Source organism: Pelodiscus sinensis, chromosome 1, assembly GCF_049634645.1.
Source record: "Pelodiscus sinensis isolate JC-2024 chromosome 1, ASM4963464v1, whole genome shotgun sequence".
Lineage (NCBI taxonomy): Eukaryota > Metazoa > Chordata > Testudines > Trionychidae > Pelodiscus > Pelodiscus sinensis.
In genome coordinates, this window is record NC_134711.1 from 113,871,960 (window position 1) to 113,899,469 (window position 27,510).

The 27,510-nt window shown below is 43.8% G+C and overlaps 1 protein-coding gene across 2 annotated transcripts in view; it reads left to right on the plus strand.

The window, feature by feature from the left end:
* PIK3C2G (phosphatidylinositol-4-phosphate 3-kinase catalytic subunit type 2 gamma) overlaps positions 1–27,510 on the plus strand; it is a 383,327-nt gene that overhangs the window by 159,832 nt on the left and 195,985 nt on the right. The window contains exons 15-18 of one of the 2 annotated variants that reach the window (XM_075897745.1): positions 10,580–10,694; positions 12,648–12,778; positions 18,154–18,342; positions 20,767–20,904. In XM_075897745.1, the coding sequence (XP_075753860.1) occupies positions 10,580–10,694; positions 12,648–12,778; positions 18,154–18,342; positions 20,767–20,904 (573 nt within the window). The remainder of the gene's footprint in view (positions 1–10,579; positions 10,695–12,647; positions 12,779–18,153; positions 18,343–20,766; positions 20,905–27,510) is intronic. The other variant, XM_075897746.1, reaches the window with a different exon arrangement.

The window sequence follows — 27,510 nt, forward strand, 5'->3', positions numbered from 1 at the left end:
TTAAGTGTTAGGCTCTTCATAATGAGGAGGCCTGGAAGGAATATACAAACAAATGAACACTTATTTGAGAGGCTAAACAAAACTTTAATGCAATAAGGACTGAAACAGTCATTTTCAGTAATTGTTCCTCCTTTCCATAAAAAAAGCTCTTTCAAGTACTTTTGTCCTGAACCCCTTTGGATTGGGCTTCTCTGACCGTCCACCAGGTTATGCTCAGAAATTTACCAGTCATGTTGAAGGGCCTTGTTACTGTCCCATACCCTCTCTAAACAACCTTCTCATTTTCTTTCTGGATCTGCTTTCCTGTTTCTCACCCCCAACCGTTTCAAAACACTTACTTCTCAGAACGGTGCTGCTGGTTGGAACCACAGTAAATATTTTCTCTGTTTTCTTGGTTTAACATTGTTTTAAAGATGCTTGTAGGTTATTAATATGTTGGTAACTATATATAAAATATTCAGAAGTGACCATGTTGCACTTTATTTTTGATTTAGGTCCAGGCCAAATTTTTAAAGATATTGAGACTCACTGATTTTAGGCTAGAAGGGCCCATCATGATCTTTTAGTCTGACCTCCTGCACGCTGCAGACTACAAAACCTCATCTAGCCATTCCTGTAATAAACCCCTAGGCCACGTCTACACTATGAGTTTTCTCAGCAAAATATATGCTAATGAGTCCCTCATTAGCATGAGTTGTGATCTCATTTGCATGTTTTCTGCTGATCCATTTTTTTGCTAGGGTTTTTGTGCAAAACAAGCAGTGTGGATGTTTCCTTTTTTCACAAAAAAACCTTTTTCCGCAAGAACAGTAAACCTCCTTTTTTGGGGCATAAGGATCTTGTGGGAAAAGGGGGTTTTACGTTAAAAGGAAACGTCCACACTGCTTGTTTTCACACAAAAACCCCAGTGAAAAAACGGATTGGCAGAAAATTTGCACATGAAATCGCTACTCATGCAAATGAGTCCCTCCTTAGCAAATTTTTTGCTGAGAAAACTCATAGTGTAGGGTAGCCCTAGTCTCTGGCTGAGTTAATGAAGTCCTCAAATCATGCTTTAAAGATTTCAAGTTAGAGAACTCACTGCTTACACTGGTACCTGCAAGTGGCCCATGCCCTGCTGCTGAGGAAGGTAACCCCCCCCAAACCCCCTCACTCCACAGCATCTTTCCCATGAACCATCTCCTGGAGCTAGGTGCCTGCTTCACAAAAATGAGAAGAGAGAGGAAGAGCTCCTCCTAATAGACAGTCTCCCAGTGACTAGAGCAGCAGTTACCAACCTTTTCCAGGTGAGGACCCATTTTGACAATTTAGGAAGACTTGATGACCCAAGGCAATTCAAAAACGGGGGGAGGGCAGAGCCACCTAGGGAGACACTTGGCGACCATTTTGAAATGTAATGGTGACCCATATTTGGGTTCTGACCCATAGGTTGGGAAACCCTGAGCTAGAGTAAGGTCTCCCCTTAAAATAGGTAAGACGCATAAACATGTAGGGCACCGCAAAATTTTGGGCACCAACTTGCCCCAAACGTCATGGTGCCCTATGTAGCCGTATTCAGCCTATGGGCTCCAGCTGCCTCCAGCTCCATTCCCTGGCCACTTGCCCCAGGCTCAGAGCCCATTTGGCTGCCCCAACCCCATCCCCCTGCTGCCCCCTGCCCAATCCCAGTCCAGCCACACTTCAGCCGCCTTTTCCGTTACTCCTCGTTCCATACACCATTCCACGAGGAGTAACGGTAGTTCGAATTAGAAAGCCTAATTCAAACTACCTACTCCGTGCCGCGTGTAGCCGCGGGCATGGAGTCCAAACTACCGGGGATTTAAAAATGGTGGCGCCCGGCAAGATGCAAACGAAGCCCGGGATATTTAAATCCCGGGCTTCATTTGCAACTTCGATTGACTACATTAAGCACCCTAGTGTGAACTAGGGTGGTAGTGTAGACATGCCCTAGATGATTACTGAGCATCTGTCGCAGGCTGGAGGGCTAAGTGGGGGCTGAGTGGTTGGAGAGAAGTGACACTTTCCCCTTAAAAGTGCTGCTTCTCTCAGTCCAGCTAGTAGTGGTCTTCTGCTCCTCCAGCCCGCGTTTCCCTCTCTGGCCCTGCTCCTCTGCTGCCAACTCTCCCAGACCAGATGGGCCATACACCATTGCAGTAAATGGGGTCCAGTCCATCTTCTCCAGGAGAGTTGGCAACCCCTTTTCCCCACAACTTGAGCCCCCACTGGCCCTGTGCAGAACGGCTTCTCCCGGTGGTTGAGGGTGCTGGTGCTGGGCTGCGTAGGGCATCAGCACCAGTAGGGCTGGCCCTGGACTAGAGAACTCGCCCAGGAGGTGGTTCCAAGATCCACTCTGCCTGACTCAATGCGGCGACTTGAACTCGGAATGCTCACCTCCTGGTGAAGGGCCTAACTCACTGGGCTACAGAGTTGTTTTCACTCTCTGGCCCAATGACTGTGTGCTTCATACAGCCCACCCACAAAATACCCTAGCAGCCATTTAGGGTACCCATCTGGGAGGTGAAAGACCTGGGTTCTGTCTCTCCTCTGTGTAGATTGGAGGTGCTCCGAGCACGCATACCAGGTCAGGCTCCACAGGCAAGATAGGTAGGAGAACAACTAGCTTGTGAATCGTCCACGACCTTGGGTGTAAGACTGGTGCTAATCAGCATGGCAGTGTCAGGATTTAAACAGCTCTGCGAGTGTCCAGCAGCAGAAATTTAAGCACCATGGGGAATTTAGGCACCTGCTGAACGAGGCAGCAGCTGAGCGGTGGCACCAGTGACATCTAAATGTTGGAATTAAATGCTAAACTAGCATTAGACACGTAAATCTCTCTTGTGAATCTAGCTGGTAGGTGTAAGGGGTGGGGAAAGGCAATGCCTTATGAAACTGCCCATACTTCACCCCAGCTTCAGCACAGCTCCCAGGCTTCAGCCGTGCTGAGGCTGGGGAGGCTAGGACAGTGCACCCTCTCCAGGTTCAGGGAGGCAGGGGCTGCATGCCACACACCCTCCCCATGCTCTGTGCCTGGGGAGGTTCCGGGGGGGGAGGGGACTGGAGACTTGCCTTTGTGATCAGGCAGGGGTTTGGCTCCTGTGGGAGGGCAGAGCTTCGGGCAGAAGGGATGGGGTTAGGGGCTTGCTTCCCCCAGCCGTACGTTTACCCACCATTCATGGTTAGACCCCTAAATAACTTGGGTGCTTTTGAAAATTGTACCTCTCTATTAAATATATGGCTTTGTTCTTTCATGGTACTACATAACCCATACACATAAGTAAGGAAACACAAGAAAACTTTCCATTACAGCTATTTCTGTGTTTTATAGATCCTAGCTCAAATGACCCATCAAGAGAGAAATTAAAGCTAGGTGTAGGAGGAGGAATAATTTAGAATCTGTGTGTTCTACATCCAACATTATGTTGTTAGTTACATCATTTACAATTAGGAGAAACTAGTCGTCTAGAGAACAATGAGTGTTTTCCCTTCTCTCGCTAACCACAGTTCCACACAATTGGCTGCTTGCTATTATTTGAATTGATAGATCAATTTAAAAACAGAAGTAGTCAAAAAGGTGAAACTTTGAAAATAACTGAACATTCGCAGGCAGTCTAGTCTACTCTTTCATTAGAACAGGGTGGGCAAGACAGCCTCCATGGGCTGTGTCTGGCCCACCAAAGCAATTGATCCAGCCCGCGGCAGCATTGCCGCTCCCCTATCCCCAGGCCAATTGTGACCTGGGGCCAAGGGCGCGCATGAACTTCAAGATAGCTGGCAGTTCCCTCTAGGCACTGCATGCCCCGGGCAGGGCAGAGGCAGGGAGTAAGAGACTTTGCGTGCTCTCCCACACCCAGGTCTTGATTGGCCTGCGGGAGGGGAGATCACACAAATTCTTTCCTGATGCCAGGGGCACGCAGCACCTAGACAGAACCACCAGCTGTTTGAAACCGGGGGCAGGGAGCAAAGACTTCATTCATTCCCCCACTCGTTCCCTCACCCCAGGACAATCAGAGGCTCTGGGCAGAGGAGCATGGGAAGCCCCTTCTGCCCAAGACTCTGCCCCTTCCGGAGTGGCCTGGGATCACTTCAGAAATTTGTGAAGTGATTCCCCTTCAGAAATTATTGCCCATGACTACATTAGAGCCATACCTGAATATTCTGTAGTTGGAGTAAAATACAGTTTCTGAAAGGTCAAATACTTAAAGTAACAAAAGAAAGATTTAAGGGAGTTATTCTGAGACAGGAATCTGTTTGGCTAACTGAGAGTGTTCCAGTCCTGCAGATTGTGACAATAACTGCAGAGTGGGAGTTATTTTGCCTTACTAATTTTCCCCACGCAATCATTTAATCTTTCATTTTTGTTCTCAAATTATGTGGATTAAAAATCAATACTCCTGTAATGCAGAAATACAGATATATAAGAAGCAAGAATAGGGATAAACTGAGCTAAATTGTACTTCCATCTTCCCCAGTGTGACTCTACAGCAATTCAAATGATTTCAGTGGAGTAATTTGTGATTCATAGTGTTGTAAATAAGAACTTTGAGGAAAAACAAACACCAGTGATGTTTCTGAGAGCGACTCTTATGAATGCAGTGAGACTACATATTAACGGGTATTAATCAACATTTCAGGATATTGCTACCGTACAGAATTAAGATTGTTTGGGTTCACTGACTGAGCATTTCTATACCCTAACATACTCGGATTTCTTTAAGTTTATACTCAGCTATGACTTTCTTGGTTTGATATATGGTTGGGGATAATTACAACATCTCTGTCATGTATTTTACCCTTAGACTCTTGATAATATCCTTTCAGCCTAATTCCATTTTAACATAGTTTTCATCTGAAAATATAAATTATAAAATTGCCATTATGGTCCTCTGGTTTTTCTTACCAATAACCCTAATATTCAAGCTACTTGCCTCTGTCTGAGAATGGTCCATATATAGAATATATTTGCCCAAAGGGACCTGGCTGGTGGAGTTTAATAGGAGCACTTGTTAAACTCAAGAGGCAGTTTGGTAAGTATTTGCAGTGACAGTGCTAAGTCTCCTCCTGGCACATCAGGAAAATTTGTTTGTCTCTTGGGCTGAGTAGTTGAGAGTTCCAAACCTAATTAAGACATCAGAAATTCATCATTTGGGGCAATTTGGGCGAGGTAATGTCTCCCACCGCGCTCATTGCTCTGAGTTCACCGCTTCTAGCAACACAGCTTATTTTGAAGTGGAATTTCCAAATCAGAGAGAGCAGGCAACATCATTTTCTTTTGCTGGTCTCAGCGAGTGAAGGCCCCCATGTGACTTCGGGGCATAAGGTTGAACTTGTAACTTAATGTAGTTTGAGCTGTCCTTAAACCTCTGTCTTGTCTTGAAATGTAATGAGCCTGGGAGTTCACCTCAGCTTCTGCAGCAAGCAAAACTGAAAAATCTGTTCCGCTGAAGGTGTTCCCAAGTGTCATTGGTCTGTGTAAATAAATAAAGAGCAGCAGATATTTAGAACACTTTCTTCACATTCCATCCATATTTTGCTGCTACAGGAACTTTCTCATTTGCATTGTGAGATCATGTTAGTGAAGGAATTGGCTAGTTGGCCCTTTCCCTTTCAGAATCATCTTACCATTCTATGCCACCTGCTCCCCCTGCCGATTGTGTCATTTTTTGTGCATAAAGAAATGCCCTCTCCAGACTTGGTGTTAGAGACCTGCAATCCATATAACCACACCATCATTCTTGGAGAGGGAGCTATAGTGGAAACTGGGCTTCAAATGATGCCCAAGTTTCTGTATTCTTACGGAGCCGACTTCTGCCAGTTATGGGTGTCTTCTATGACATCAGGCTAGCTTTTCTCTAAAGGGGCCTAGAGATGTAAATGCATTGATTCAGTACAACCAAATAAAGTAATACATTAATTTTGCATTTGTCATTCATTCGTGTGTGTGTGTAGTAATTTGTCATAATACTAAATATTTTTCCAACCGCATCAGGGACTCTGGAACAATTTTCATGGTGGGGGTGCTGTGATCTATGGGGTGGTCGTATTTTGTAATCTCCCTTTCTTTTATAGCTTCACTAGCTTCCTGGCTTCTTACTACATAAAGTTCAAGCTCCATGTCTCTGCCCTCTGTACCTGGTATAAACTTACTTATATCTCAGTTCTTATTTCCTCCTGTTGACCTTTGTTTTCCATCTTCTCATTTCTTGTTTCTGTTCCTGCATTTAAAACAGTTCCCTAGATCTTCTTCATCAAGCTCCTGCATGATCATTCTTCAAAATCCTCCTTAAAAACATCTCGATTAAATCTTTCCTATCTTGTTTTCCTCACATGTACAGTTGACACATGCTTCTTTGCCCAACAATTGCCCCATTCCTTGCCTTATATCTCTCAAAGATTTCCAGGTCAGGAACCCCAGCACTATGGGGGGGGGGGTGAGGGGGTTCAAGTTCCACCTATATTTTATAGTGAAATGTAAATGATGTGTGATAATAAAAAGGGGTGAGGAGAGGTTAGTCTCCTTTTCTTTCAGCCCTTGGATGCGTATCTGAGACTTAATAATAGTACCAAGTAATGCCAATTATGGTGAGTTGTGATCTGAACACTGTCCTGGAGGAAATAGCTGAAGAGCAATGACTCATTTCATAAAGTTCATCCAAGTGAACATCAGCTGGAAACACCTTTCAGTCACTGTTGATCCGGTTCAGACTCAAACTAGTGACCTAATGGTGAATGGTTTCATATTTTACTACTGGTTTTCCATGAGCATCTTGTTTACAACAGAATGCTTTGTTCCTCTTACACCTGGAGATATTTTTGGTCCTCCTGGAAATATCTTTGATCCTCCTGAGTTTTGCACACTCAGCAAAATAGCGTTTGCACCAAATATCTTCAAAAGTAATAAAGCAACATTTATGTCTAACTGTACTTTTCCTCTTAATGGTGGCTGCAAAAATGACATTGCAGGATTCCCATGTTTCTTGTTTCAGTGACTCTAATGGCAATTTATTTCAATTTGCAATTCAGAATATTCCCTTTTTTTTTTTTTTTTTTTTTTTTGTCAGTACTGCAAACTCACACTGGGATCAGAAAACTCATCTGTGTCCTTTATGCAGCTTAAATCAACTCTGCTGCTAAGGATTCTGTGTTCCAAACTCATTTGTCCATTCTACTGATGCTGTAGAAGGTAGAGAGGATTTAGTTTATTCTCCCACAGCTGTATTGATTGTACAGTGCTAACAGTAATAAAAATTTGCCTATCACTAAAAATAATTCTTTAGGAGTAGAAAAATGTTGAATATGCCCTTTTATACATGATTTGATTTCTGATCTTAACCCCACCAGTCATTAAAATGTGAGTAAATTAAAAGGCAAAACACATATTGTATCTTAATTCAAGTGAGTGAATTAGTTATAATTAGGACTGGCATCTGTGTTTTTCCAAATGTATTCAAGCAGTGTTGAATTAATTAGATTGACCTGCAATTTTCTGATCTGAAGATGAAGTATCTAGCACCTGTCCAAGCATTAATCTTCTCTTTATCCACTGAACAGATAGGGCAAGCTTCCCCACTCAATCTCCTTCCTCCTAGAAGGACCATTTCTATAGGTTCTTCAGTCCTCATGCCTCTTCAGCTCTTCAAACCAATATTATCAAATAGGAGGCTTAACTATAGCCAGTTGTGGTGGTGGATATTCTTTCTGTCTGTCTTTGGTTACCTATCTGGCTCCCTTTCGATAGTAGCGTGGCACCTTAAAGTACTTATTTTCCCAACATCCATGTGAGGTCAGGAAGTAATTTTAGCCGAACGCCCAAGATCAAACAGGGAGTCTGTGCTGGAGCAAGAAAGACATTACTGGCCTAGGTCAGATTTGAATTACCTACCTAGGTTTTGTGACCTGTCCCATTATGGAATCATAGAGTATTAGAACTAGAAAAGACCTTGAGAGATCATAAAGTCTAGTCCCCTGTATTCATGGCAGAACCAAGCACCAATGAGATCAGGCGTTGGCAGTAAAAAAAGTGATGGTCCTCTGGGGTTAGTCTCTGGTGGGCTACTGCTATGTTTACCTGTGCCTCTGCAGGCACTGGGCAATCACAGTTTTCATTTGCTGCAGATCACTGTGGGAATCTGTGTTCTGGTTAGTGCCGCTTCCTGCCACTCCCATTGTCTGCAAATGGTGATCAGTGGCCAATGAGAGCTGTGATTGCCTGATAGCTACAGAGGTGCAGGTAAATATAGAGGTTGGCAGCCCACGAGGGACTAATCCTGGTGGATCAGATCTGGCCCATGGGCCGGTATTACCCACTCCTGATCTACATTATCCCTTAGAAATGTTTATCTAACCTCCTCTTTATATCTCCAATGATGGAGATTCCATAACCTCCGTTGTCTTTTTATTCCTGTGCTTAACCAGCATGATAGTTAGGAAGTTTTTTTCTAATGGCCAACCTAAGCCTCGCTTGCTATAATTTAAGCCCATTGACTCTTGTCCTATTATCAGAGGTTAAGGAGAACAATTTTTCTCTCTCCTCGTAACTCCCTTTTATGTACTTGGAAGCCATTATGATATCCCTCTGTCTTTTCTTTTCCAAAGTAAACAAACCCATTTTTTCAGTCTTCCCTCCTAGGTAATGTTTTCTAGACCTTTAATTATTTTATTGTTTTTCCCTGGACCTTCTCCAATTTCTCCACATCTTTCCTGAAACGTGTTGCCCAGAACTAAACTCAATACTCCAGTTGAGGCCAAATCAGCATAGAGTAGAGAGGAAGAATTATTTCTCATGGCTGGCTTATAATACTCCTATTAATGCATGCAGAATTATTTTGTGTTTTGTTTTTTTGCACACATCAGTATTATACTGTTGACTTGTATTTAACTTGTGGTCCACTGTTACCCCTAGATCTCTAGTCACTTCCCATTTTTGTGTGTGAAACTGATTTGTCCCTTCCTAAGTGGAATACTTAGCATTTGTTCTAATTGAATTTCTTCATTTCTCTAGTTTGTCCAGCTCATTTTGAATTATAACCTTATTCCCTAAAACACTTGCAACCCCTCCCAACTTGGTATCATCCTCAAATTTTATCAGCTTACTCTTTATGCCGTATACTCTATATGGTTGATGAAGATATTGAACAGAACCGGTCCCAAAACTGATCTCGGCAGAACCCCATTTGTTTGGTCCTTCCACCATGATTGAACCATTGATAACTACTCCCTGAAAATGGTTATCCAATATGCACCCACCTTTTAGTAGCCCAATATATGATGTATTTCCCCAGTTTATCTATAAGAAGGTCATACAAGACTATATCAAATGCTTTACTACATCCTAGGTTAACCACATCTACTGCTTCCCCCTTATCCACAAGCCTTGTTATCCATTCATCTACTATATATTTGAGAGAGTTTGCCTGTCTGTACTTCTGTCTGTCCATTCAAGAACTCTTCCTAAACAGTAAGAGTTAGGACCACCAAATTCAGTATACAGCTTCCACAAATCATAACTTAAAGTAAGGCAAGAGTTTGATTGTTGCAGGAAAATTAGATATGCGTAGAATGGGATTGCTTCTTATAAAACCATATGGAAAAAAGACAAAATCACCAGGTAGATGAAAGGGGCTGGCTGAGGGCACATCCCCTCTCCTACCTGGGACTGCCCTAGCCCCAAGCCTCCCACCCGCTAGATTCCCTTTTGGGGAGGGTGGAGCTAGAGAGATTGCAAATCTCCATCCCCAATTTGTACAGGAATGCATAAAAGCATATAGAAAAGAGACCAGGCAAGAGAAAGGGACTGGCTGGTGGTGCCCTTCTTTCCCCCTCCTCCCATGCCCTAACCCTGAGCCTCCCTTTAGGGATGGTGATGGGAGCTGAAGCTTTTCCCTCCTCCCCCCGATTCATATAGTAGCATTACTGGCTATTCCCCGAAGGGAAAAATGCAGTTTGCTGCACCCCTCATTCTGTCTGGAGAGGGCAGAGGGCAGATGAACCTGGACCTGCCCCAGCTGGGGGACATGCATCATTCCCCTGTCTGTGCCTGTTGGAGCGTCAGGAGTCATGAAGAGGCACTTCTCACCTAGCCCCCAGCTGCTGCACTGGGAGTTTTTAGGTGGTCCTCTCTCTCCAGGGCAGCCTGCCTGCCTGCCTAACCCCTCATTCCCAGCCCTACCATTTTATTTTCCAAAAACCAAAAAATGTATTGAGTTTAGGACCTGAGTCATAGAATCCAAGCCCAGAAAAGATCATTCTGATGATTGTCTGGCTTCCTGGGTAACATGGATCATAAAACTTCCCCAAAATAATTCCCTGAGCATACTGTGTTTTAAAATTGTCAGTGATGGTGAATCCACCACAACCCTTGGTAAGTTGTTCCAGTGAATGATTATTTTTGTTATTAAAAATGTCTTCTCTAGTTTGAATGTCTAGCTGTTGGATTGTGTTACACTCTTTTCTGATATACTAACCCTTTATCTAATATTTGTTACGTATGTATATTTTTATTCCCAGAGGCATTGATTTTAATGTTTCTGATATAAATGTGAAACTGATGCTGTATTATATCTATGTATATTGTCATTTGCAGAAAGTTCATTCATGGAACGGTGCTGCTTGGAATGGCATTGTACAGTGAGCCTCCAACAACAATGATAGCACCGGGCATTTATGACACTAGTCTGCCAGTGCTAGTAACACTGCAGGTAAGCACTGCTTTTTGAGACAGGAAAGCCAGGGCTTGTTGTCAAACAGCTTGCAGTAAACGATTGATTACACAGTGCTTTCTGATCCCACAGTTTAAATGTCACATCTCCTTTCTGTCTGCTTGAAAAGAGACTTCTGCTTGTATGCTATTGGCCTTTTTAATTGGAGTGAGAGTAAAGCTTACTACATAACAGAAATTATACTTTGGACTTGCTAAATCATATTCAAACCATGGGGGTTAGGCAATGAGTAGATTACTTTTTCCTGTATGTTCAAAAAACACAAAGTGCTGACCTGGCACCTGACTCTCAGCTGCATTTTTGTCCCGCTTGTATCCTGTCTGCCTGTGAATTACTTACCATCATCCACATCGTAGGCAACTAACAATTAAATGAGTCTGCATAAGTGTCTGTAGGGAAGGAGCTACAACGTGTATCTGTATTTATTTCACTCTTAGTCCACAACTAAATGCCAGGCTCCCACTGATGTCACTGTGAACTCTGTCGACCAATGCCTCCAAATACCGAAAAGACATTTTGCCTGTCCACAGTTTTGAATTGTTCCCAGATTGAGCTGCTCATTTTAAAGGAACAGACAGTAGAATTTCATATTAAAAAAACAAATGATTTTATTAGCAAATGAAACACAAAGGTAACTAATGTGAATAAATGAGTTTGGCCTAAAATGCCCTACTTTTTAATAAGTATATGAACAAGAGTTTTTAGTTGGAATAATGCAGCCAAAGATGACTCTTCAAAATAGCTTTCTCTATATTAATAATAAAAGGAAGGAAAATCTGTATCTCTGCTATAAGAAAAAAGCAGAGAGGAATCTCCCGCTCTGTTCATCTGCCTCTCTATACTTAATTATGTCTGTGAATATATGACATCAGGAGATTGAGCACACAGGAAAAGCTACATTTTAAAAACAGCACTTTTAATGTGACTGGTGTGTGCTATAATTCCTAGGACTACTGTTATCTGGGAGCCAGTTTGTTGGTGTGGTTTTTGGTTAACTGTGTGAAAGTGGGTACACATATACATATTCGTTAGAGAGACTCCTTTTCTGGTCCTGCTGTGTATATCTCTTAATACATTATGGTGTAAATTTTACATTAGGCAAATTGAACTGGATTCAAAAACTGAATTTTATCTATTCCACCATTAAAAAAACAAAACCCTTTTGAGCTTCCTCTCCCCATTTTAATACATTATTTAATTAAACTTAACAGGCCAATCAGAAACAAGGAAGTACCAGAAACAGACTGCTGTACTGAATGTTCCAGCCTACTCTTGCAAAACCAAGATAGATACCAAAGCTTGGGAATGATGTTGATTCAAATTGAATAGAACCCCCTTCCCCTCCCAAAAAAAACCCCTTTTAAAAAAAATTTTCCCCGTAACTTGATAAAGATAAAAATAAGCTTGTGCTGACCATTGTCATCTTCCATCTATGTGAAGACCTCCAAATTTTGAAGAAATTAATATTATCCAGACCTGAACTTTGCAGCTTGGTCCACGTCTCTTACAAGCCAAATGGAAATGCAGACTCGGAAACCATCCTCCCCCGTGTTGTCCTAGAAAAATGCTAATCTAGATTGAAATTTTGTACTGCAGGCCCATCTCTAGTTACAAACAGGACAGGAGAAGCCTTTAATCTGGAGTCCCATGAAGACCTAATGAGACTCATATACAATGGTTGAAATTCTGGCCGCATGAATTTCAAAAGCAAAACTCTCATTGACTCTGAGTGGGACCAGGATTATCACCCTAAGCATTGAGCAAAATTCATTCATATAATGGGCATACTTTTGCAGTTATCTTATCTCGCTTTCCCCTTATTTTTCACATTTCCTCTGCATATTTAGGATGCCATTCACTAACAGTCATGTGCAGATATCTGAAAAACCTTTTATACACATTTCCACATAAGGCATTTTTTTTTTTTTTAAGATTGACTTTCCAGAAACTAATTTGGAGTTTTTTAAACCTGAGCCAGAAGAGACAAGAGAAGACCTTGTAGAGCCAGCTAAAGAATGCCTGAAGTATATTTCAAGACTCTCACGGAAACATTCTCTGTTGCTGTAAGTGGACCAAAGTCTTCCTTCTTACCTCTGGTATGCTGTACACAATGCCATGAATCACTCTTCAGTGTTCTCAATTCTTTAAAAGCTAAATGTCCTCTCTGTGTAGCCTGATTTCATTCATTTGGTTAGGTAATATGTCTAGATGAGAGGAAAAGATGGCAATGAAGCTAAAACAAGCCCCTCAAGCTGACAATACCATTCTATAGATTAGAACACTTTGTCCCTATTCTTTTTTTTTTTTTTTTTTTTTTTCAGGTTTCCTTGTCACTAAAAGCAAACTGCTGATTTCAAGCACAAACATTTGTCTCAAGCTTTATACTTTCCAATAGTAATAGTATTAGCAATTTAAAAAATTGGGCTGGATGAAAACCAGCAGCAGTCGATAATAATGATAAACCCATACTCTTTGAGCCATTGTACTCACCAAATGACACATAAGCATTAGAAAGGCAATCTGTATCATGTTCCTCAGTAAACAAGGAAACGATTATGCAGAATTTAGCTTTCACAGCAGGCATATAAAAACTAAAACAAAACAAGCTCTATTATCTACTGAGTCAGATTAGTAACCCTAGACATATGTAGGTTATATTATCAAGTATCATTATGTACTGTCTAAAATAACAATTATAGCAAGAACTGCAGTGTTAGTGATATCAATGCTTGCAGGCTGGCATTGTACAAGTCACTAACATTTGTTCAGTAATCCTTCACCACAGGCTAAAAATGTTATAGTAATAGAATAAATAATGTAAGTTTTTTTTAAATGTCCCAATAATGCTCTATTGTGCACATGTAAAGAAGGAGGTTTTCTCTGTTAATTATATTTTTTGGGGGTGGAGAAGGTACTTTTTAAGAGAGAAATTTCTATTGGCACCAATCAACTGCTAGCATATTTAATGTTATCTCCTCTTATTTCTAATGAAATGGGATGTGATTTAAGTTTCTTTGTCTTCCGCCACTGATGGCTGTTCAGTGGGATTGGGGCTGGTCAGTAACTGGATGAGAGCCTCTTATAGAAAACATAGTTGCTGTGAGAAGTTGCCTTGGTGATTCAGGAGGCAATTATTATTTCTGAGTTAGTAGAAAAACAAAGCTACATTGTGTTCAGGGGTGTCAGCTTCTGGAAGGGTCATTCATTTGATAAGTTTTACAAATGAGATCATGAAAACTCGGGATGGGATCAGAAGGATCATTTGAAATGGCCCATATCTCCCTCTTTTTCAGATACACCATACACATCATGTAGCTTCATTTGCATTTTTTTAAATAACCTGTACTAAAATTTTTAAAGCTGTTAGCTGGGTTTTTTGTGTTCCATTAAGAAATCCCTTTCATCAGCCCAACAGTCCTTGGATGCTATCATAGAATCCTAGGGCTGGAAGAATCCGCAGAAGGTCGAGTCCAACGCCCTCCCAATGCAGGACCAACCCCAACTAAATCATCCCAGCTGGGGCTTTGTCAAGATGGGCCTTAAAAACTTCTAGGGATGGAGATTCCACCACCTCCCTACATAACACATTCCAGTGCTTCACCACTCTCCTAATGAAATAGTTTTTACTCATATCCAACCTAGACCTCCCCCATAGCAATTTGAGACCATTGTTCCTCATTCTGCCCTCTGTCACTACTGAGAACAGCCTCTCTCCATCCTCTTTGGAACCTCTCTTCAGGCAGTTGAAGGCTGCTATCAAATCCCCTCTCATTTTACTCTTCTGTAGACTAAATAAGCCCAAATCCCTCAGCCTCTTCTTGTAAATCATGTGCTCCAGCCCCCAAATCATTTTGGTTGCCCTCCGCTGGACTATCTCCCAATGTATCCACATCCTTTCTGTAATGGTGGTCCCAGAATTGGATGCAATACTCCAGGTGTGGCCTTACCAGTGTGGAATAAAGGGGAATAATCACTTCTCCAGATCTACTGGTAATGTTCCTCCTAATGCAACCTAATGCCTTCTTGGCTACAGGAGCACACTGTTGACTCATCCAGCTTCTCATCCACTGTAATCTCCACGTCCTTTTCTGCCAAACTGCTATTTAGCCAGTCAGTTCCCAGCCTATATCAGTTTTTGGGATTCTTCCGTCCCGTGTTCAGGACTCTGCACTTGTCCTTGTAAAACTTCACCAGATTTCTTCTGGCCTAATCCTCCAATTTGTGTAGGTCACTCTGGCCCTGATCCCTACCTTCCAATGTATCTACCACTCCCTCTAGCTTAGTGGCATCTGTGAACTTGCTGAGGGTGCAATTTATCCCCCCATCCAGGTAATTAATAAAGATGTTGAACAAAACTGGCCCCAGTACCAATCCTTGAGGCACTCCACTTGAAACCGAGCACCAGCCAGACATCGAGCCATTGATCACTACCCATTGAGCTCCACAATCTAGCCATCTTTCTGTCCACCTTACAGTCCATTTCTCCAATCCATACTTGCTTAACTTGCTGGCAAGAATACTGTGGGAGACCATATCAAAAGTCTTGCTAAAGTCAAGATATATCACATCCAGACTTCCCCATGTCCAGAGCCTGTTACCTTGTCATAGAGGGCAATCAAGTGAGATATGTGCAAAGTACTATTGTCACCCAGGCTAAACATTTTTTTAAGTTATAAACTTTTATTACTATAGATAAATCTAAAACTTTTACCCCGATCAAATCTTTAAAGACAGCCATTAAACAAGACAGTAACCCTGCAAAACAAGATTGGAAAGAGAAGACTGCCCTGTCACTTAAAGAGGAATGGTTGATATATAAGATAACATTGGTCTTTTATCTAGCCATTTTTAAGCTTTAGCTGATTTAATCTGAACAGGCTGTCAGGTTCAGGAGATGAGGTTGGGAAACTAGAAAAATCTCTAAAGTCATCATGCAATGTGTTAATTGTACTGTCTCACTGAATGCTGTCCGAGTGTAAAGGAGCATATGACAGACCATCAAAAAGTTAAAGCTTTATCTATATACAGTAAAACTCCAATTGTCTGGCATCCAGTGATCCGGCACTCCTGATAGTCTGGCACCAACTGGAACCTGGAACTGCTCCAGCCAGCCGGACAATTGGAGCTGCCCAGAGGCAGCGGCGGAGAGGTGGTGAGAGGGAGGCGGGGTACAGCACGGCATGGCGAGGGGCAAACCCTCCGCTGTGTTGCGGGGAGGCAGTGGAAGCCCCGCGCAGCCAGCTTGTAACCGGCAGCAGTGGAGAGGGGGAGAGAGGCAGACAGCATTCCCCGCCAATGCCCGCCCGCCTTAAACAGATGCCTGCCTCTCGCCCCCTCTCTGCCACCGCTGCTTGCAAGTTGGCTGCATGGGGCTTCCACCCCCTCCCCGCAACATGGTGGAGGGTTCGCCCCTCGCCTCACAATTCCCCGCCGACATCCCCCGCCCGCCTTAAACAGCTGCCTGTCTCTCACCTCCTCACCGCCGCCGCCACTTGCAAGCTGGCTGTGTGTGGCTTCCACCCCTTCCCCACAACACAATGGAAGGTTCGTCCCTCGCCGCGCCATTCCCCACCGACACCCCTCCCCCCCCCCCACACACACAGTGCAGGTCCCAGGAGACCCAACACAGCACCCCACCGGATTACCTCCCAATACTCCGGCATATCCGATAATCCGGCACCCCCTGGGTCCCAAGGGTGCCAGAATATTGGAAGTCTACTGTACATACACACACACACACACACACACACACACACACACACACACACACTGACTTCTGGTTGCAGTTATTGTAAGCACTCTGTGAACTGTTGAGCTGCAGAAAGGAGATCATGGATCATGCTGCCACTACTTGTTTCTGAAGCTTAAAATATACTTTTTGTTTATTATAATGGTTTGCTTAAAACTACTATTATTAAAAAATGACAGTATATAAGATGCCTCTTTGTAGGGCCACTGTCACTATAATATGTGAGCAGCTCATACATTTATGAATTTATTCTCCTCTCACTCTTCTGAGCTAAGGAAAGAAAATTTTCTTTCTTACAACTGCTGAACTCCAAGTTTGTTGTTTGTACTGACAACATCTATTCCAAATGCCTAGGAAATTCAAAATTGATAGAAGGAAACCTTTATTTCCACATAATGCACAATTAACTGTGGAACTCATTGCCCTGAGATGCTACCACAGCCAAAACCTTTGCAGGATTCAGATAGGGATAGCCTGTTTATTTGGCTATGAAAAGTTGTTGTTATAGTAATCATCGGGTGGGGGGAAGTGTTTTGAAATTGAGATAAACACTCATGTTTCTGGGCTTGATTGCAGCTATTGAGAGTTAAGAGAAAATTTCCCCAAATGCAGGTTATCCCATTGCTACCTACAGCAAGGATTTTTTTGCACCTTCTTCTGAAACCTCTGATGCTAGTTACTGTCCAATCATGGGTCTGATCCAGTGTGACACCTAAATATGCTATTGCAGAGCCTTAGTGATATGTATAATGTTAATTATGAACTTTGTCTATTTGTATTTATTGTACATTTTAAGGCTTGTTTTAGAGCTTGAGTTTAAACTAGGAGTGCCTGTTTACGTTAGCAGTTTGATCTTGGTAAAGTTTTTCTGTTTGTGATGATACTTAACCCAGAGATTTAATGAGTGTGTTTATTTGATTGTCCAGGAAAAGGTATATGTATTGTTGGTGCTTTGAAGAATGTATGGTATACATTAACCCTGGTGTCCTTTTCATTGGCTTGTTGATTTTTGCAATGTTGGGGAAGCCAAGGCATTTTATTAATGACCTTTGCCCATCTCTATGAAGTAGACAGCACTGCACCTATTCTGCAGACAAACACAATGAGGCATAGCAGGCCAGACTGGTCTTTGAAAAGATCTTTCCTATCCTATCCTCTTTTGCTCACCCTGTACAAGTACCAGGGATATGTGTGTGAGTGAATGCCTTTTAAAAGTCTCATATCCTTGAATTTATATGGATACTGTCACCTGAGTTGATTAGTGGTGGGGCGCAGGAATGTGAAAGTTGGCTAGCTGTGTTTATAATCAGTAGTTGTCACCACAGTTAATTAGAGATGCTATAGAGTAGGCAGCGGATATGCTAGCAATTTCTTTGGCAAAAATTGCACACTCTGAAAAACAACAGCAGAGAAAAGGGATGGGAGGGAGAGAGGGAGGTTGGCAAAGTGAAATATCGGTCTCTGCATCTCCTTTGAGAGTTCATATTTACATGTCCCAAGGCTGACAGATCCAGATTATATATATCACTTCTTTATAAGACCTGGTGCAGAAAAAAATGATATCCCATTCCAAGGAGAACAAATACATAGCCAGAAAGCAGTGCCCCCTCTTTAAAAGAGTTTGCTGTTACACAAGGCTCTATCTAGCTGGTTTTAATTTCAAACTGAATTTCTAATCTTCATTTCCAGGTTGTCGGTGCAAGAGAGAAGATTTTTATGGTTTTATCGTTCCAGCTGCAATAATGAAAACAGTTCCCTCCCTTTGGTACTAGGCAGTGCCCCCGGTTGGGATCGAAAGAGCATATCAGAAATGTACATGGTATTGAGAGAATGGAGCTTTTCTAACCCTTTGGAAGCACTTGGGCTTTTGACTTTCAGGTAAGAGAAAATTAACAAAGTAAGAAAATAACAGTCAACAGACTCCTAGTCTTCTGATTAATTCAGCACTCTGAGTTGCTCAGTACAATACCAAGCTTTGCTTCATTGGCTGTCTGCTTTCAGCTTTGTCTCTGTGTCAAAGTGAAGATGTAAGTGGAACTCTTGCACTGACCTTCAGTTGAATGCACTGACCCCACCTTCTTGGCTGAAAAGTTAGCTATTTTCAGGATAATGAAAAGCATGTTTCATTTTATATTATGGGTTCATTCATTTCCTAGTTATAGATGATCAGTCAGATACCTAGCACTGATAGCACTTTACATCTTAACACTGCTGTATAGACATAAATGGAGATGGGGCTGAACCATGCTGAACATTAAAGTGTGCATCTGGATCTGATCATTGCCACTGGCTGCTCTTTCTGTAATAGAAACATCCCAAACTTGAGGGGGAAATTGAGAACTGGCTTCTAATGTTAGAATCATAGGGCTGGAAGTGACCTCAGGAGGTCATCAAGTCTAGCCCTCTGCCCAAAGCAGGACCAATCCCAACTAAATCATCCCAGTCAGGGCTTTGTCAAGCCAAGACTTAAAAATCTCTAGGGATAGAGATTGCATCACCTCCCTAGGTAACCCATTCCAGTACTTTTCCACTCTCCTAGGCTATGCCTAGAGTACATCCCTCTGTCGGCAGAGGGATGTAAATGAAGCACTTTGAAAGTGCAAATGAAGCTGGGATTTAAATATCCCGTGCTTCATTTGCATAATCACGTAATGGCGCTCTTTCGAAAAAGCGCTATTTCAAAATTGCAATGGCAGTCTAGACACGGTTCTTTAAAAAATGGGGCACTTTTTTGAAAGATCCTGTAAACCTCAAGTTTTTCGAAAGATCCGCATCTAGACTCCGGTTTCTATTTCAAAATAGCAGTTTTTCGAAAGAGCGCCATTACATGATTATGCATACTCAGGTGCATACTCAGCCATGTCATAGCCCCTGCTACTGTGCCCATGTTATTGTTTCTAAAGCAAACTTTTACATAGCTAGAGCAAAGCTTGCTCAGGCACCCCTACAGGTGGCACAATCACACCTTCCAACTGCAGCACACCCTTACAAGATGCAATGTGCACTCCACTCACTCTGTCCAGCTCTGGAGCTTGGCATGAGAGTGTGAGGAGATAACATAAACCTGACTCCTCCAATGCAGCCTGTGAAATGGCTGGCCGAGAGTGAATACTTGTCCTTAGGAAGTCCTTATCCTTAGAAGGTTCCCTTAATTACACACCATCACAGGAAATGTGCTTACTCCGGTCTATTATTTACAAACATATTAACAAAAGAGATGAGAGATCTCAACAGAAGTCGTCTTTCCTTTATTCTTGTATTCTGTATTTAATTAATGCCCCTAACATGTTGTCTATGTGTTTAAGGTAAATTGGGTGAGAAGTCCTTGGAGCTTAGGGGGAGTACACTGCTCTCTAAACATCCATTTTTAAAGAACCAGTTTCACAGATGGTTAAACTTCTGTAGAGCAGGGAGATTCAGCTAGGTGGGATTGTGGTGTCTAGTTTTTAACCTATTAATTGCCAGTGAAGTAGCAGCAGTGTTTGAATTATTAACTTGGCTTCACATTCCCATTCTGACCTTCAATCAGTTTGGATTGTTGGTACATTGACTAAGCTGTTTGAATTTCTCTGATCTGCGTTATGCTGGGCTCTGGTAGTTTTTACCCTCTGCTCCCCATTTCTCAGAGCAACAAAATGTTCTAATTTTTTTTGACTAGAGATTAAACCATAAAAGGAGAGCATTTGCAAATAAAAGGTGAGATGTCTCTATAAACATGCTTCTTATCTCAGTGTGTGTTTTATCATGTGAGCCACTAATAAGTATTTTTCGTTTAATTACAATCTTGTTCCACAAGGACTGAAAGGCTCAGGGCTTGATAATGGGGTCTTTGATCTCTGGTTGCTATTTCTAATGTAGTCCAGTATGATGGTAACTGGGCATCATTACAATTTGATTGTTCAGTGGCTTATGTATATGAAATGAGTTGGCTGCTCTCTCTGGATAAATTTCTACATCACATCCAAAAACCGATGACTCAAGATTTTCAGAAGTCACCAGTAATTTTAGATGCTTCAATTTTTGGTTGATGTAGTTTTGGAGTGCCCAATTTGAGACCTCTTCGGGGACCTGGTTTGCTGCAGGTGAGTGCTCAGCATTTTCTGAAACACAGGCTGGGTATCCAAAAATCTCTAGACACTTTTGAAAGCCTTGTGCTAACATAGCTCAATTATCTGTAGGGCATGGCCTTCTCAAAAAAAAAGGTTAAAGGATTATTTCCTGAGCACTAAGCTTACTTTTTTCAAAGAATAAGAGGAAGTAAGAGGAATTACAGGAAATAACACCCAGTTGTCTTGATCCTAGGAAATGTGTACATCTCATGGAATTTAGGAAGCATTATAGATGCTCTGGGCCACTCTGGATCAAGCCCCAATGTCCAGAACAAAGAATACAACTCTCTCTGCTATATTCTTTAACATCAGCTACTCACAAGCCAGCTAAGTGTGTATTTTAATAGATGCATCTCGTTCTTTTGGCATGTCTCTCCCTTTGCTGACTATCTTCCCTATTTTGAAAGCTTGACTCCAGGCAGACTAATAATAAGTTAATCGTTTAAGCAGTAGAAAAGGAAAACTTTCATAAATTGGAAGCACATTCACGCTACATTTCACAAGTAAATTTGGTGCCAGTCTTGCATCCCAATACATGCATCAAGCATGGACTCATAGGGCCTCCCTGAAACTTTTCCTTAAAAACCAATTTAGAAAGCATCAAAGAGCTCTTTAATGAAAGGAGGGTAGAGTGCAGAATAAGATTTTATGCTCTTAGTTTACCTCTAATTTCAAGGAAGGTTGATTACAAAGTAGTCTGAAAAAACACACATTTTCCCAAGGCAAAGGGTAAAAAACTGGTCCCTCCTTTCCTGCACTCGATTCTCATCATTGACTTCCCTTATTAGCCCTCCTTGGGAGAAAGTCCAGATTTTAGTTGAACTCTTAATGTCTCTGCACAGCATTCCAGTCAGGGAAACGATGTAGGAACATTGATGGTGATTAGAGAAAAGCTAAATGCAGTGTTATCAATGTGGCAGGCATATTTATACACTGTGTACATATAGGGCAGGTGCACCTAAAAATTGTCAGGTTATTTTGCTTTTCAGATTACTTAGTGTGTGGTTTTATATTTTATATATATGAACACATCAGGTAATGTGAAAAACAAAATAATTTGATAGCAATTTTGAGTGTACCTGAAACATCAGAGCTTTACAGCACCCAGCAATAGTGCTCCTCTAAAGATGTGTATCGTATCCTGCCCATACTTATTAGGACATACCTGCAATGTAATTGCAACCATGTAATGTTTTTCACTGAAAATTTGGAAATAACACCAGAAGAACAACATACATAATTCCCTAGCACAGTCCAAGCTGTGCGCCAGAACTGGAATGCTGACATCTGTTAACAGTGGCACAGTGGAGTGGAGAAAGAAAGTAGCTGGCATAAGAGAGAAATGCAAATTTATCTGCAAACTACAATCTGGATACTGATTGGTTGTATAACTGCAGGGCTTAGGGACTGGAACCCAGAGAGGCAGAGCGTAGGATGGCTGGAAAAACCATTTTTGTGCCCAGGTTTAATTAGCACTGTCCAGTTGAGGAGAGTGGGATAAGAATGAGGAGTCAGGGTTGAGAGAATGGGACAGAATGGGTCAAGTTTGGGGGAGGAATGGACAGAAGGGGATGTGTCCTCTTGAGTCTCTCTGGGTGGGTCTAGATTACAGGGGTTTTTTTCTAAAAAAAAAAAAAAAAAAAAAAAGTGCGAGGTGCCGCTGAGGCGAAAATGTTCCTGCCTGCAACCTGCAGTACAGATAGGAGTTGCGGAATATGCGAGCATCATGTGCCCGGCCCGACCACCCGACACAAATGTCCATAAAATGTCCCCGGTGGTCAACCAACGCCTACAGCATAATGGACTAGTAGCCCTTCCTGTTTATAAAATGGGCTGCTTGATGCAGCGGTGCGCGGATTGCGATGTGTCCCCCATCGAGGGCTCCTCTGCAGTTTGGGAAGCCAAGGGCGGCAAACCCGGCAATGATGTTGTCTAGATCCCCGAGACGGACGATCCTCTTCAACAGCTCCACATGGATGGCCCTCACCACCTGTAGCATAAGACAAATAGGCAGACAGAAACCAGGGAGTTAGGTTACCTAAGCTCTTGGGAGGAGAACCCTCCCCGCCCCATCCCTCCCCTTGTCAGGATGCGGCACCCCCCCCTTGCCCGCATCAGTGCAGGGGTGGCCAAGGTGCGGCCTCCAAGTGCCACTCCATCCCCCACTCCCTCTTGCCCTTGCCTGGCAGTCTCCCTTTCTCAACCCCCACACTCAGCAGGGCCTGTCCCCCGAAAGTGACTTACCTCCATCAAGACGGCCCTGACAGTGACCTCCCCACGCCAAACTGGTGTCCCACTGAGCGGTAGCTATCATGGGTGGCCAGCTTCCACAGGGCGATTGTGACCCATTTCTGCAGGGGGGGGGGGTGGACCGCAGGTGGGTGTCCTGGTGTTGCAGAGCAGGGGCGAGCCAGGCACACAGCTCCAGGAATGTGGCCTTCCGCATCCAGAAGTTGCAGAGCCAGTGGTCGTCGTCCCAGAGCTGCATGATGAGCTTATCCCACCAGTCCAAATTCGTCTCATGCCTCCAAATTTGCCTGTCCCCAAAAAAGTTTGGGGGTAAGGACAGAGCTCCTGCATCCCAGAGGAGGGTCTCCTTGGTGCGGTCCGGGTCCTTATGGGGCAGGAGCTTCATGACAGAGTCATGAAGATGCAGCATGGCAGCGTGGGGCCATTGCCTGCCCAGGGGCAGCTCAGGCTCCATGGCTAAAAAGAGTGAAAAGCAGAAAAAAAAAACCAGGAAATAAACTGCTGTGGTGTCCAAGGAAGCAGGGCAAACAGAGCAAGCACTGCAGCAGCTTTGCTTTCCCTCTAGGAGGTAGGCAAGCCAGAAGCAGGAGCAGAGCAATGGCTGTCCAGGGGGGGTCCCTTTAAGCATGTCTCTGCAAAGGGCATTCAGCAGCACCTGGAAATAAAGGCTGCCCCCATGCTCTGCCAGAAGCACTTCCGGGTGCCTTTTTTTTTTTTCCGACAGAGCGTCCGGCAGTCTGGATGCTCTTTTTTGAAAAAGCAGATCGATTTTTTGATCCACATAATGTAATCTAGATGCTCTTTTTCAACAGAGGCTTTTTTGAAACATACTGTCAACAAAGCCTCTGTCGAAAAAGGCCTGCAGTCTAGATGTAGCCTCTGAGTCTGGACTGGAACCCAAAACATCTGACTGTCACCGTTCCTCAGCTGTCAGTAAATAGCTGTGAAACCCATTGGCAAGGTGTGTTGCCCATTCCCATCTAGTGCTTCCACGGAGAGGAAGACCATCTGCTGCTGCTACTTAATTAGCACAAGTGGTAAAGGTCTGGCTTTGGGAGTTCCAATCCTGCTGTTGAAATACCATATGGTAGAATTTTGTGGGGGGTTTTCAGTTTGTTCTTTTGAAACACCTAAAAATTAAGCACAATACCTACTGTGACAGGGTCAGGCTGGAGGACTATAACTAAGAGGGAGAAAGGCAGCTCTAAGGCAGCAAGAGCACTGGTCAATCAGGAGCAAAGGAGATAGGGCTGCTGTTAATTAATCAGGGCCAGCTCATTTCACCTGAGGCTGCCATAGATCCTTTAAAAGGAAACCCTCCTTGCAGGGAGGGGAGAGAGGAAGTGGCATGAGAGGAGACGAAGAAAGATAACAGCAACATTGCCAGAGATAGCACAGTGAAGAGCTCCAAACGGGTTTTAGGCTCACCTTTTCTGGGCAGCCTGACAACCCAGCTGAGAGCTGGAAAGGACTGTTTTGGCAGCCCAGGCTGTCCCTGGGGCACTGACCCCAATGCACTTGGTAGCTGAGGGACCAGAGCTTAAACCCATCCAAGGGCTGGTAATACAGTACGGAGACTGCCCATTAAAGGACTGAGCAGGGTACTGGGGCCCAGGAGTGGGGTTACCCTGCCACACTACATTATTCTGGTTGCAAATTCACGTCTTCAAAATATTGAAATGTCATAACTAATTGCTTGTGCAACCTTAATTTGACACTTTTGTGTAAGTGCATTGTAATAAACTCTTTACTTACATGACCACACACTTAGAGTATCAATGCACATCTGTAAAAATATCAATGTATACATATAGGTTACACTCCATGGTCACCAACAGGTCGATCGCAAAGCGTCCTGTCCACCCCGCCGCATTTCCCTCCCACCCCCGAGAAGTCCCACTACCTACCTCCAGTGAAAATGGAGGTAGTGTAGGCTTCCCGGGGATGGACAGAAGTCCCACAGCTTAGTGCCACTTCTGGCGATTCTGGAAGTAGCACTAGCTGCTCTGCCGATGTACTGTGGGAGGGAGTATCGGCTCCCTGCACTGCACAGGAGGGGGGAGTCAGCCCCGGGGGAGGCGCGCAGGGTTTCCCTGCGCCAGGGGGGTCGTCCCCAGGGGAGGCGCGTGTGGGGTTTTCCTGCGCCGTGGGGGTCGGCCTGACCCCGGGGCAGGCTCGCGCAGGGCTTCTCTGCGCCAGGGGGGAGTCGGCCCCCGGGGCAGGTGCACATGTGGGGCTTCCCTGTGCCGGGGGGCTGGCCCCAGGGCAGGCACGCGCTGGTTTCCCTCTGGGGGTGGGGGAATCCTGGGAGGAGGCAGATACAGGGGACTCTCTGCCTCCACTGGCACCCCACTCCCCAGCCACAGAACTCTGTCCCCACTCCCCTGTCCCCACTCTCCAAACTCTGTTCCCACTCCTCTGTCCCCAGCTACAGAACTCTGTCCCTATTCCTGTCCCTACTGGCACTCTGTCCCCTGCTGCAGAACCCTGTCCTCTGCCCTCCCAGCACCTTGTTCCCTCTCCCCTGCCCCCAGCCGCAGAACTCTGTCCCCACAAAATGTATAATTATAAATGCTTCATTTTAGATTTAAATAGCATGAATAAAAAACAGACCATTTATTTCATAACTATAAACACCTGATTTTAATTTTATACATCGCATAATTTAAAAATAAACTGTTTATCAGAGTGTGTAAGTAAGGGCTGGGGATAGCAAGTGATGGACAGGAGGAGAATAGAGAGGGCAGGGCTTAAAGGAAGGGGCGGCGCAGTAGATCTTCGCCTGTTCGGAGATTTAAAAAGTGATCTTGGATGTAAAAAGGTTGGAGACCACTGGGTTACACCCTTAATTCTGCCATTTCCTAACTTTTGAGTGTTTGACTTTGCAATATTAATAATGTTCTTGCAGCCGTGTGAGCGGGGGCTCTCTGGGGAAGATCCTTTTTCTGCCCGCTCTCCCAACACCCTCCCGGGCGTGCCCAGGTGTCCTCACTGGTGGTGAGGCCACTGACCCGTTGGATGAGTCTAATACGGCAGCAGTCTCCTGCAATGCTGTAAGGTGTCTAAGGCCTTCACGGCCAGCAAGCAGCGTGGGAAGGTGGGGGGCTTGGGCCCACCTCTCTCCGAGCCCTGGCCCAGAGCCCTAAGGACCAGGATTCAGGTCACTGGTCCGGTTGGTGGGGTTGAGACCTGTAACACACCAACCCATGAGCTTCCAACAGCTGCACCCTGGGCCACTTCCTACTTTCCTCCTCCCACAGTCGCTCTTGACTGCTCCGCCTCACGACCCCTTCCTGTGTCACAGGCATTTTTTTTAAGAGTCCTGCTGATGCCGTATCTGACGTAAGGGTGGGCTGTGCCACCATCCTTGGCTCCTCCCCCTTCCGGCTCCTTGGCATGTTGGCACCTGCAGGCGGCCCCAGCCGCTGGGTCACTTGTGCGTCCTGTGCCGGCCAGAGGTGCCGCCACTGCTTCTGTCCCAACTGCCAAGGACAGTGTGTTTGGTGGGCGGGGTGCCAGAGCATCCTCCCGCCGGTCGCTGGCCACAGTGGAGCATGTGCGGCAGAGCCAGGTCCGGGCCGGCGCTACCGCTTCTCCCCAGAACTCTGGGGACAGCATGGCTGTCGTGCGGGGCACCTGGGCATCCTCGTCACAGTTCTTCTCATGGAGTTTGTGTGTTTATACATATAAATACGCACACATATATGAGAGAGGATAATACCTTAGTGTATGTCTACACTAGCCCCCTAGTTTGCTCTAGGGAGGCTAATGAGAGCGACTGAAATTGCAAATGAAGCACAGGATTTAATTATCCCGTGCTTCATTAGCATGTTCCCAGCCGGTCACCATTTTAGAAATTGACTAGCCCGAAGTAACTGCCCGCGTCTACACGCGGCAGTGAAACGCGATTCCGAATTAAAGCCCTAAATCGAATTAGCTGTGATTCCTCCTGGAATGAGGTTTAACAGCTAATTCGATCTAGGGATTTAATTTGGAATCCCATTTCACTGCTGCGTGTAGACATGGGCAGTTACTTCAGGCTAGTCAATTTCTAAAATGGTGACCAGCCAGGAACATGCTAATGAAGCCCGGGATATTTAAATCCCACACTTCATTTGCTATTTCAGTCACCCTCATTAGCTTCCCTAGATTGAACTAGGGGGCTAGTGTAGACATACCCTTATTTTCTTCCTAATAACCTTTTAGATTATTACAACAAAAAGTGTAGTAAAAAAATCAGAAGTCCTTTTCACCATTTATATTGCTTGTTTACTTTCTTACCTTCATTCAGTCCAGACCGTGTTCCTAAACTGGTAGGTTTCATTTTCTAATTTTCATGCATTAGCACAAAGCTGCTTCAATACTCGATGTATGACCAAGCCTGCAGAGCAATTTTGAAATGATAATGCTTTAAAACCACAAGTAGTTTTCATCTTAAAAAAAAATCTAAAATTGTGAGGAAATAATTGGTTTTTTTATCTCCTGTCTCAATTATTTATAAATATAAAAAAGAAAAGCAATAAAGCTTAATTTCATAATCCAATATTCAGTATCCATCTAAGTAATTGTTGACACTTCTGTCTGCCTTTGTAGGCATTTATAAAGCACTCAGCAACATGGTATGCTTATTGGAGTCCTGAGGCATTAGGAAACAATGTATTGATTATATTAGCTTGGAAGTGTAGCT